This window comes from Homalodisca vitripennis, chromosome 3 (assembly GCF_021130785.1).
Source record: "Homalodisca vitripennis isolate AUS2020 chromosome 3, UT_GWSS_2.1, whole genome shotgun sequence".
Taxonomy (NCBI): domain Eukaryota; kingdom Metazoa; phylum Arthropoda; class Insecta; order Hemiptera; family Cicadellidae; genus Homalodisca; species Homalodisca vitripennis.
In genome coordinates, this window is record NC_060209.1 from 140,453,466 (window position 1) to 140,467,033 (window position 13,568).

The following is a 13,568-nucleotide window of genomic DNA, read 5'->3' on the forward strand; positions in this document are numbered from 1 at the left end:
ATTTGTGATACTGATATGTTAGTAGTGATTCTTAGTAAATATGTACAATTTCAGTGAGACACAAAATTATGATGCCGTCAGTAATTAAATCAAACCAATATATTACTGATTAATTTTAAAGACTCGTTGATGTATGAGTGTAACATTTCGATGGTGTCTCTTCGTGAATTTTAAAATACAATATGACAATCATACTGTTCAATGTACAAACATATAAATAATCGAAAAGTACTTGGTTATTTGACTAATTAGAGAAAAGCCTTAAACAAATTACTCATCATAAAAGTACAATCTCATTATAACACTTCGGAGCTTTCTTGGGATTCATATCACAGTATGTGTTATTTAAATGTTATCGTAAATATCAGTATAACATACAAGGATATCCCAATAGTTATGAAATGTATATTTTTTAAATACCTAAGTTCAATATCACAACAGAACTTTTCTTCAAGATTTACCACTATTAGACTATTACCACTGAAAATGTGAGCTACTAGTAATTTCCAGCCTACTAACCATTAGTGTGTCCTTGAAATCTATTATTTAACATTTCAAATATAACGCTTAAATTAAACTCTATATCATTAGCTGAACTGGTACTAATTGTTCTTGAAAATGTATAAAATATAACATGTCATAATACACTCGTATCGCTAGTTGTAAGACTGTTTTTTTTTCCTCGTTAAAGGATTTTTTGTTATTTTAACGAACTGTAGTATTAAAATGATGAAGTCAATCATAGTCCACTATCCACTACAAATAGGTTTTTAAAACTTTTCTTTTAGCTAACCCAACCCACCCGGCTATTTTATTTTCTTTTGTCATAACGTCTTTTGAATATTTATTCTAGTCCGGTAAAATAAGGATGCAACCTCGGAATGAAAGATAATAAGCTAAAAATTTGCATACGTCTTTATTTTGATTGTATAAAACTTACCTCAAAAGTCTCATATAATCACGTGTACGCGACTTAAGATATTTAAGGTCAAGGGTCACGAAAATCAGTTATATTTAAGTTAAATATCTCGTTTCCCTTACGCTAAATGACTTTGGAGGTAGTTAGAGAAATTGTAGAACGGAAAATTCTTCTCAACTTTTGTCTGAAGTAATTTTATGTACGTTCAACCCTTTTTGAGATACAGCGCAAAGAGTAGGGGGCCGCTTACCTGTATATACGATAATGCGAGGTCAGCCAGTAGAATACAATAAATAAATGAGTTATATTGTTAATTATTCACTTACTATTATTATTATTACTTAATACTATTATTATTGTTATTATTATTATCATTATTACTAAATTTTTATTATTTTTTATTATTTAATATACCATATTTATAGATATTAATTATAAATTATATATTCTCTATAATGATTTTCGTGACCTTTGACCTTAAATATCTTAACTCGCTTATACGTGATTATATGAGACTTTTGAGGTAAGTTTTAAACCATCAAAATAAAGACGTATGCAAATTTTTAGCTTATTATCTTTCATTCTGAGGTTGCATCCTTATTTTGCCTTATTTTACTGAGTTATTCGTATTTGCATTATTCATTGCAAATGATCGTGTTTTACATGTACCAACTTATTTAGCGACGAAAAAATACTGGCTTCACTTCTCAGCATGTATTCAAGTGCCAAAACAATGCTCAATGTAATTTTAGTATCGACGTGATGCCCATGAACAAATTACAGTAATTCAGAAGTCAAACACACTATCTAACCAATAGTTTTCTTAGGGGCAAAGTATCACTTACAGCAAAGAGCTGTAATTAATCGAAACCTCAAAATAAGTAACATTATTATTTAAATATAAACAATTAAACTGCACAATGTAAGCTTTACAGAATTAGTATTCAAACCGGATATTATATCCAGTAGAGCCGGATGTAGGTTTGTGCAACATCTGAGATTTATTAACGATGATTCTGCCGTTTACCGAAACTCAAGGTCTCTCGTAATTCTTCCCCAAGGCTTGAACAAAGTATAGATGTGGATGTTTACGCTACTACGATCACGAGTGTAGGATATTCGGTCGTATTCGTCACAACCTAGACCTCCCACACAACACGCACGAGTACAAAGCTCGGATTCCTGACAAATTACAGTCAGCTGACTCGTATCGTAAAACAGATTCAGCGAGTGCTGAGGCGGCCCTAATGATCGGCTTGGGTGCTGTCGGTCACGGAAATATTCAAACTGCGATAATAATCAGAGGCGGACTGTTGCTGACACTCGTACACTTGCGTAAAGTAGCCGCGGCCTCACTCCTCGGTTGCTTCACCGCGCTCGATGTAGGCGTCATCAGACGCTCGGGCAAAGTTCCCATTAACATTGAGATAAATCAACAACACCCTGAAGAGCTCCAGTGAAGGTGATCTTCCCGCCGAGTCGGCTCGTAAATCTAGATAATTGGGCTGAGTGCTGATAGCGACAAGGGAATAAATTAGAATAAGTTACCTTTTAAACGTTGCCTTGTTAAAAGGTATACTAAACTGTATTGCGTTTGCATAACACTAATTAACATAACCGTAGCCTATGGGTGGATCTGTATCTCTCGAACAGAGATTTGTCAACGATTCCTGAGATAAACTGTGTAATGGATGTGCCGATCGTCTTTTAGACTTTTAGTCGATCAATTAAAAGATCTCACCTACGTCACTATTTTGTGACATTTATTTCTATTCTGATAACTATCTATTAAAATTGTGAGTCTGGAATGCGAACAACGAAGTGGAAAATCGAGAAACAAAGTGAAGGTGTTTAGTCTACAGATGTGAACCACACATAATTGAGGTATTGCATCCAGTTCGTTATAACTTCGTAGTGAGTTTTTTTTTTACTTTATTTGATCTAATTAATGTAATAGGTTCAGAAATTCAAATCTTAAAATCGTACTTCTTGTTTGAGTAATGCAAGAAATGTAATGAACTGGTAAAGGTTTTTTTTCTCTTTTACTGTCTAATACATGCAAAGGATAATAGAAAACACACATAATTAAAAATTTTGCTGCAAAAAATACAAAACATAGTTCTTAAGAATAGCACTTATTTTGCTGTTTATTTTCAATAATATCTGTTTGTTGAAAGTTATTTATAAATCTACAATATGCTATGTTCATGTTCAGTTTAATGAGTATACTTAAACCTAGTAATATGTATTATTTATTAACTATTTACACTCAGATTAAACTAGGATTTTCATTGTTGTTTCTATGTTCACAGTAATATGAATTATTCTTATATTTATCAAACTCTGTGGACTGCATGGAAAAAATAATATGTAATTCAATTAATATTCAATAAATAAGTTTATTTGAAAAATAAATATTCATCAATTTGTCTATATACAAATAAATAGTTTCACAGTTATATACAATAAATTAAGGATTTAAATTATTAAAAGAAACATTTAGAGAAGTCTTCTGATTTTGTATGAAGCCTGCTTATTTCTCAACCTCTGGAGGGAGCGGGTCCTCTCACAGGGCCGGTGGCGATGGGCTCAGCCAATCCTCGAGGCGAGATTAGTGCGAGCTCCCCTGTAAGTAGAATAATGTCATTCATACAAACATTGTTTAGTATTTAAGTACATGTTAATGTTTGTCAAATGAAATTACCTCTAACGTTTATAATTAAGATCTTTTAAGAAAACGAGAATTTGTTTTTGCTACGTGTATTTTTATTCCAAAGTTATATACTAATTTAGTTAAAAAGGCATAAACCAATTAATGTCTATTACATTTTCCCCCTTGTTTTTTCCTACTAATAAACAAGGTAAAACAACGTAATAACGTCAGTAAAGGCACACAGTATTAAGACATGTCAGCTCTCTCAATTTAAAACTTAGTGTAAATATTTAGAAGGAAACTCGCAGTAAAACATCATAACCCTCTAGAAAAAAATTGTAAAGTCTGGATGTTTTGTAAATTGTTGTAAATAGAATAATTTTAGTCTGACACATTTCTTATTATCACCACTGTCTTAATTAAGACCAAAATGGCGTTACTTTGGTCTACGAGTTTAATTTTCAGTTTGTTGTACCTACTATTAAAATTAATATAGATCGTTTTTAAGAAAGACACAACTTTTATTGTTGTACCACTAAACTAGTAATTATTTTATTTAATTTTAATTTTTCAATCGATTAGAGATTATGTTTTAATAGATATTTAGTTATGAAATGATTCAATATTACATAATTCTCAAAACTTTGTTCGGCCACTTGAGATAACATTCTAAGATACAAAAAAACCAAGTTAGAAAAATATTGTTTTAAATTATCTCAAAGAGTTTTAAGTTGATTATCTCAGTTGATTATCTATAAAGGACCTGAAAATGTTACTCTTCCAGCAACATTTTTCAGTTTCTAAATTTAAGTTAAAGTGGATTCAACTTTCATATTATATGGGTCTATAGTAAAGAAAGTACATTTTATTTTTCATTCTTCGTTCTTATAAGTTCCTTTTTATATTATTTATTTCACACAGCACAACACAAATCGTGTTTACTGATATTGGTCCTCATATCCTACTATCTTGATTAGTGTAAACCATAGTACTTACGCCCCATAAGTGTAGCGGTGATGGCGTTGATGAGACCAGTCCCGAAGTTCCCCACTAGGGGTGTAAGGAGGCTTGGGATGAGAGAGCCTACCGTCGCTAACAACCCCCCCTGTCTGGACAGGCCGTCGTCACTGGCCACCTCCTCGGTCCCCGGTAACTCGTAGATAGGGGACGGTGTTGGCTGACAGCTCACTGACATGATCAGCCCGATGACGATAACTACGAACTTCTTCTGCTACACATCACAAAAATATATGTTAGTTTTAATTTTTTTGGAAAACTTAACTAATTTAATAGCACAAGGGAAAGAGTACGATGTTCTGTAGTCAGGCAGATAGGCAGCATACATAAAATAAATGTTTGCATTCTCCAGACAGACAAAAAAGAAGTTATATCAGTCTACTGAGTGATTTGCTTCAAAGACGCTCATTCTGGTCTAAATATACATAAAGTTTTATGCAAAATGTCAAGTATACAGAAGAAATATTGTATCAAGATATGTTTCTTATAGTTAGCCTGCATGTGTAACTATGATACATGTAGTAAATATTTCGTATGATTGTACTCGGATCGTTAACAAATGTATTTATTCTGCAATTTTCTAATTTCAATTATGAGTATTAGATCAGTGTAAATAAATCCAACTATGACATTTATCAACCGTGAACTTGATTTTTCTTATATAGAAATTATTAAGCTACGTGTAAAATTTCAAGTCCATAGGTCAGTCCGTTTTCGAAATATCGTGCATACAGAGAGGCAGTCGAACAGAAATAAGATTTTTCCATTCTCTTGATTGATATGCTTCACTAATTCTTAATCAATAAAATAATACATTAATTTAATATTAATAAAGGTTGTATTATTTGATTACATCCTTAAGTGATTTTTGTGTTGGTTGATGAAATAATTACAAAGTTTAACTCAGCGTTAACAAAGAAGGGAGGGTTTCCGTCTTAACAAGTAGTCATAAGCTTTGCCATAATCTCTTGATCTTTTATAGTTTCTCTTGTTTAGGATGGCTCAATAAATCTTATTTTATAATAAACCATGGATTATTTTTGGTGAAGCTGTTAAAGAGAAGTTATAGCTTGGACGAAATATTTGGTGGATAACTTAATTCTGGTTTCGGGATTTTGATAACCTTTTTCGGCCTGTCCGAAAAGCGATAGTCAAATACGGGTCTATTAAACAAAGTAGCATTCCAGAGCGATGGTCTAGCAATAGAATGGAACTGACAACTCTTCGGTAATTAGTTACACATGTCACTCACTAAGCCAACCACCCGGCTAAAGTCACATTCACGCTATTTGCACTTTTACACAGCAAACCGTCACTCAATAGCCTCTTTCACTGACACGAATTATAAATAGTTTTAAACAAAGGCGAGACACATTTGAGACAATTTTGTTTAGTTAAAATTGCCATAAACATTCACATACTGTCGGTTTTTTCTAGATGTCTTTTGGTGACAGTTTTTAATACATTTTTATAATAATTTACTAAACTTAGTGTGTTCTGGCAGAAAAATTATAAAAGTAACTACCTATATTACATGTTATGCACAAAAGGATATATCATCCAAGATTTTGGTCACTCCAATAAAAAATTTAATATTTCTAGACCTAAGATATTAAATGGTATTTGCTTACCACAATTAATTTATTGATTTAAAAATTAAACATATTTGTGTTCCTGAATATCTTTAGAAAGTATGTAACCTTGTTAATTAAAACGCAAATCATAAAGATTTTGTAAAATATTATTGTTAATTAAATATAAAAGTGTATTAAACCAAAGGAATTCTGTGGTTATCCACGTTTAGAAAATAAAAATATAGTTTAACTATAAAATTTAATCTAAAGTTATAAATAAATAAATATTATGTTTTCGCATTTATTAATGTGGGTTAGCAGTTAGAATTTATTCTCACATGGCAAAGATAAATTATACAGTGCGTGACCTCACAGTTGTAAAAATGCCAAAAATTCAACAAGTTCAACAATTTGAACAACAGGTAGTTTAAAACATTTCATGCAAGATTTGTAAATTAAAATAGTTTTTAATTGTGTTTTTAAACCAAACACACATTCAGATTTCTCAATAACCAACTTATTAGATTCATGCTAAAAGTTTACTTGGACTATACAATTATTATTTCTAATTTTCATTTTGTACCCAAGCAAAGACATAAGTAATAGTAATTGGTTATTATCTTCCATCTATTAGCAAATTTTAAATTTTGTATACAATTTTTAAAAAGAAAATTTTATTTTCATTTGTAGAATTTATTTAAATTAGTGTGTACTTACAGAGAACATGTTGTCTGCGGTGGTTGGCTCAGTGTGAATGCTTGAGCTATTCGATTAGCTTATATAGATACTAACGATAATTGTCTGTCCCACATTTTTGGCCCGTTATAAGTGGCTAATTGCACTTTTACTACCTAGAAACCGTAAGTCGAAGAAGGTTTAATGAATATAGGCATTGTATATTTTGGCTAATTTACCATCTAGAAAGTACAGTTAGAAACAAATGTAAACTTCGCTAGTATGTTTTACTGTTCAAAGGAACATTCAGGCCTTTAGTTTCTTTTTTTACTTTTAAAAGACATTTATGGATGTACTGACATATTTACATGCAAACAACGAGTTTTATAAAATGGGGTGGGTAAATTATACCAAACAGTTCTCGTATGAATATCCTAAAATATTGCATGTATCCTATTATGTCAGAAAGAGATGTAAATAATTAAAATAAATCAAATCTCATTTTCAGCAATTTTTAGTGGAAATTCAGAAGCATTTATTTCAAAATACACCAAACTCCATATACGTGTTTTTGGAAAATGTCTATAACAATCATCATAAAATTCTTCTCATTAAGTGTATAGGGTTAATATTGATGGTTTTGTATTGATGAGTTAATTTTACATTTTAAAAACTATTCCCTATATACTTTACATTGCAGTAAAACAGTATATCTTACTGAAATATTTTTCTATTGCTTACTGTGTATTATAAATGTGCTGAATTTCTGTTTATTCATTCGTACTTAAAAATGTTGTAAACAAAATTCAAAGTGGTTTCTGTGGAGCAAACAGTGCACTATAAACAGCACTATTTTAGGAATTTGGTTTTAAGACACGCTTTTACTTGTAGGCCAAAATAAAAACATTACATTTTGTAACTTCATTTTGTTTTATTTTAGTCTCTTTGTCATCCTTCATATTACATCTCAAAAATATAGTACATTACAAGGCATATCATTACAAGCCTTGCTACTTGGTTTTATTATTTATTAGTAATGCAAAAAGAACTCAAATGATAATTCTAATACTAGTATTATTACAAGAAACTAAGGTTATTTATTCATGCAAGATTTAAACAAGATACTTCAGGTCTAAACCATTTATCAACAGTTTATTTGCCACAACCTAGGAAATATTGATATTGTTATGTGAATTACAAATAATTTACTGTTTTCCCAGGTTCTTGTAGAGGACATTATCTACGTTTTATATAATAAATGCTAACTCATCATTATGTATTTAGATGCTCTGCCTAATTTTCAAAACTTAACTATTCGCTGTAATGGACAATCACATTAATAAACAATATTGTTATAAAATATGAGTTCAAAATATTAATGTGAAAATTAAATTTGTGGCATGATTATAAATCAGAATTAGTACTTTTCCGCAATACATTTTTAGTTGTTAAGGATAATAAAGGATGTGTGAGTATTACACTCAAATTCTGAGGTGAATTATAGTGATTATAAATCCCAAGAGATCCTGTAGTTTGTTGTGCGAACCCCCAATTAATTGTCTTAATTACTGAGTTCGCACAAAGAGAGACGTCTAGTCGAATGAGACTCCTCGGCTGAGTTATGGAAGCTCAATTAAAGGCACAATCATTTGTAAGTTGTACCGGTAATTATTATCGTTCCCGCAGTTTTGCATAACGTTTACTGTAACAGTTTTAATGGTTCCTTCCTCCGATGCAACGTGACCGGCCGTGGCTACAAATGCAACATGTGTTTCACAGCTACATCCGCAACCACACAACATCGTATGTCACAATAAAACTCACCGCTCTGGCCTCTCATCCAGGTCAGTAGTGAGTAGCGCAATAAACATTTATCTTCTGCTTTATGACATTTCAAAACTCTTTTCGAATTGCTTCCCAAGATCAACTAAACTGTGCTTATCCATGCCCCAATTAAACAAAACTTCAGTTTCCCTAATTGCCCATTGATAAGATACTGGGACATTTCCCAAAAACATAATGCTGCTTTATACATAATTATGGTTTTTATAAATGCAATTTACATTGATACTGTAGCAACTTATTAAAATCTGATTTTTTGTGTTTTTAACCTGGTAAGAATATTAATACAATGGTTATTCTTAGACAAAGGTTTAAAAAAAACATTGTCTTTTACAATATTGTATCCCATATTAATACACAGTTGAAACGCTATGTCCTCAGTGATTACTAAACTAATCGTGTCAAATTAAAGATTTGTGTGTAAAATTAAAGATATGTGTGTTTTAACACACAATCTTTTAATTTTAAGGAAACATTGGGGGATTTAAAGGGGACAATGCGTAGATTTCCCATCCAGTCTTTTAGGGCTAGGCTCCACAGCCCTTAAAAGGATTAGTCAATACGATTGTTCTGGAAGAATGACTTTTAGTTACGATTATCTTTCAGCTGTTTAATCGTCAGCTGTGAGAAATTTGTTGTAATTACTTTTATAGCCACAATTTCATATTCGGTTCATACTTGACGTTTCTGGATAAAAACAATATGGAAAGTAAAATGATGCCAATAGTAAGGGACGGAAATTGTTCGTTCGTGATCTATATAATTTATTTTATACAACTATCAATTATAGACAGATTTGAGTGCAACTTTTTCAGGAAATAGTGGATACCTTCAAACATTTTATTTTGTATGACTGATCTTTACCCAAGACCTGTTTTGACATTTAGCAGTACTGAAGTTCACTTTCTAGAGATGGTGAGCAGGCAAGAAATGAACTATAACGTATCAGTGAACCACTTTCGAACTATTTATTTCGTGTGCATAGGGAAGTTGAAGGAGGAACTGTGGCTTATGATTTTTGTTGCAGATAAGAAGTGAATGATTTTATGTTCAGTAGTGATGTTGACTAAAATAATTGTAGTGCTTTAAAATTTGTTTCACATTTCAAAAATAATATCCAGGTTTTAAAAAATACACAAAGAAACATAAAATGAAAAATGTCTTGGAGCTAAAATGTACCCTCCAAAACACAGAGTACTTTGAATTGGAACTCTTAAATTTTAAATGTTACTACTAAATATCAGTGAATGTAGAGTCAGAACAGACTAACCTGGATACAAACGTATTCTTCTTATGTTTTCACAGGGGGGGGGGTTGTGCAGTTGGCACCCTATCAAAGTAATAAGTTTATGGAAGATCTTATAAAAGATTTAATTCGACAAAACAAAATATAAAAAAGGAGCCCAAGAGACTTCTTTAGTACCATAAGGACATACAACTCTGTGTTTGCAATGGTGAGTTCCGAATCCCATTTAAATGAATCATCATCTGCCACCAGATTGGACTATTTATCCTTTCGATATCAGTTAACCAATCTATGCTCAACTTGATATAGACGTAAACACAGGTGTTATTCACAGATTTGGTCAAAGATTCGCTGTGAATGCGACCACCTGCTGCGTGACTTAAGTAATCATCTTTATTCTGTAAATCCCCTTCACTTCTTTATTTAGAACTATGGCAGATATTTATTGTGAATCTGACTCTAAATTTTTTATGCATATAAACGAAGACAAATCGTGTGATTGGAGAAGTCAGAATTGCTCAAGCCACTCAAACAAATCCGGCTAAAAAGTTTGAATTTTTTAGATTTTATTCAGCTATAGTAAAATGCTATAATTTATTACATTATAAGTTTGTAGAATGAAAAGCTAGAAACTTCGACTTTAGACTCTCTTTAGACATAGGATTTCTCTGCAATGGCCTAAAAAAGTCAAATTGTTACAGAAATTTTAGGAGCTATTCAATAAAATATCGTACAGAGATTTGAGAAATTTAATAGGTACTTATTAAAAATAGTCTCAATATCCGATATTAGAGCCTCATCTTAAAATTTAAGTACAAAATATATCAAAAATCTTAGGTGACTTGGGATATCAATGACTATCACTTATCTCAGGATTGTTTGGAGTGCTATTTATAAAGAATATGCACGTGGAGTCCTTGTTTTCAAAAATTGTGTACGGAGCTGCTGGTGACTACTACGTAGGCCTTGGACGAAATAGCAAGATAACCGAGAGTTTTATTTTTATTAATGAATCTATTCTCGTAGTAGAGTTTGGGCGGTTAGTTAGTATATGGGTAAGAGGCAAGTACGTTACAATCTTTTACGGTTTTACGGGAATATGAAAGAAATCAAATAAAAACTATATTTGTATAATATTAATGGAGTTAATACTGTAACTTTTAAAATGTCTTTATTATTTCGCTTCTTTGCTCCGTCTGTTACGCACAAATTATTAAACCAGTTGCGAGGATTTAGAGGCGTTGAAATATTGAACAAGCCTAGAGCTGAATGAAAATGTGATAGTTAGTATCCATCCAATAGTAATAGAGTTTTCTATATATTGAAGTGCCTATTACATCAACAGTGCACAATTTTACTACAATCTAAATGGAACTATGAGACAGCATGGTCATAACAATAATAGATCACATGTATGTATGTAATAATAAGATAATATGTATTAGAAAAAGCTTAAACTTACGTGATTTATATTAAATGTTGTCATAAATATCATATTAACAGTTTACTTTGTTATCTTTATATACTATTCTTTTCATCTATTTTTATTAATATGTACCTTCGGCAAGGATATCAGAAGCGTATTCGATGAAGACGATGTCGGGTTCTAACTTAGAGGTAGTCCTTGAGCGAGTGTATCCCAGTGGTAACAGAGGCTGTCTACGCTTCACAGGATGGGGGGCTGAAGATTGAAGATCATCATACTCCAGATCTGCGGTCATTCCTATCGCAAGGAGATTCTGGAATGGAGCCGTGTGGTGGGTCCTGATGGTAGTGTTTGGACCATTCTTGGTGATGACGTCATGAGCAGATTGTAAGAGAAATGGGCAGACGATTATAATATAGCATACGATTCCAACTAGTTTCTGTAACATGATTACAATATTTTGAAGATACGGCTTTACAATAAACGCTATTAAACTAATTCATAAAATTCTACACCATTTTGTTATATCTGACTACTATGTATATGATTTATGTTATAAGTCTACCCTAAACTACCCAAATAATTTCTGAACGCCATTAATGGGTTATCTGTGTCGATAAGACATTGCTAGGTTAGTAACAATACTAGTTCTACTCATGTCCTTGTATGACCTAAAATACCATTTTTAAACTGTTTATTATGAAATTATTTTATTGAACTTTTGGGTCCGAAAATTTGACCTCAACTTAGTATTACCATCTGCACTAAAAAAATTTAAAGAAATATAATCGGAGAAACAATCTATGCAAGTAAACAAATAAATTTTTTGTCGATTGTTTATATTACATATTGGGTTCCTTACACATTTTTCCTTGATGTAGATAAAAGTTTGTTAGACAGTTTGTAGCCTTCCTTAGTGTGTTATTGGCAGAACCTAACGAAATAAAAGTACATTTCTATATACATTTTATAGTTAAAAATAAACTTCAGAGTCTCTAGAAAATAAATGTAAGCTTCATTCATTCACGATAAAACGGTTTCACTCTCATTTCTCTATATTAAAAGGCTACTAAGGCTGGCATTGACAACAGTCCATTTTTTCTTCCAATAATTTCTCAATCTGGCCTTGTGTCTAGCACTGAACTTTTACAATAGTAATATGATGACTAAGCGATGTTATTTATTTTCTTACTATAGTTTAACTTTCATCGTTAGTATTAGCTAATACTGCCAAGAGGAGAAAGAAGATCATGCATTCATTTATAAAAGTATTGCTTACCTTTTTTTTCATTATATTTGTGTGGATTTATTTGATATACTCTTATTTAAACACTTTTAAGCGTATAATATAAAGAAGTTTTCATGTTAAACAAAGTAATAATTAAAATTATACTCAAAACTATAATTTCTACACTGTTATACAATTATAAATTATATAAATGATTTATACTATATTGAAAATTGAAAATTCTCTTGTTATTATCAAGATTCAGTTCAAGACTAGTTAGACATCTTTTTCGAGAATTCTTTGGAACTGTCGAGAACTGAAAAACACTATTTTACAAAAGTATTAGACCGAAACTACCATTTTGCTTTTTACCTCTTATTGTGCATATAACTTGAAAATATAATTAATTACTTTTACACATAAATGCTAACAAATACATACCATACGTACAATTAATAAATACTCAGAGAAAACTAGACACCTACTATTGTGTTATCCATTAAGATTTTAATTATAATTTAAGCAACGGATTGACCTTGATATCTTAGCGATTCATGAATGAAATGTTATAATGACTAGCTCAGGTTGTACACTAATATCTAGTAACTTACCAGTTGCGTGCACATCGTGGCAGAGTGCGTACTAGAGTAAAGTAGCAAATAGAGCAAACTGTCAGACGGCTTCCGGATCTATTTTAGAAATGGGAATTTCTCATAGGTGCTCTCGTTCTTGGTGAAACAGCTGTTTCTACTTCGTCAAAGTGGCAATTACACGAACAACAGATTTGGCTGGATAAATTGTGTAGATAGAGCACGTTTTGGAAAGTTACTCAGTAGTTTAAATGCATGGATACGTGTTCATATAAAACCATGATATTCTTAACCCTTCCCGCGCGTTTATCAAATTAAATCAAAATCTTTTACTGTCCAAAAATTAACAAAAGATATACATTAATATATTAATTGTCTTAAAATAATATATTATTAAA

At 31.4% G+C, this 13,568-nt stretch overlaps 1 protein-coding gene across 1 annotated transcript; it reads right to left on the reverse strand.

Annotated features, from left to right (window-relative positions):
- Window positions 1-3,304: 3,304 nt before the first annotated feature.
- Window positions 3,305-13,248, reverse strand: LOC124358745. The gene is made up of 4 exons (XM_046811043.1): window positions 13,192-13,248; window positions 11,485-11,791; window positions 4,569-4,803; window positions 3,305-3,545 (listed from the first exon to the last, which is right to left on the reverse strand). Exons 1-3 carry the CDS (start codon window positions 13,204-13,206, stop codon window positions 4,697-4,699), a joined length of 429 nt encoding a protein of 142 aa, XP_046666999.1. The 5' UTR covers window positions 13,207-13,248; the 3' UTR covers window positions 3,305-3,545; window positions 4,569-4,696.
- Between the last annotated feature and the right edge of the window lie 320 nt (window positions 13,249-13,568).

Excerpts from the sequence above, each read along its gene's own strand:
- LOC124358745 (XM_046811043.1), bottom strand. Across the intron at positions 4,804-11,484 it reads TTCTGATATCCTTGCCGAAG|CAGAAGAAGTTCGTAGTTAT; the intron begins GTACATATTAAT and ends TGTGATGTGTAG.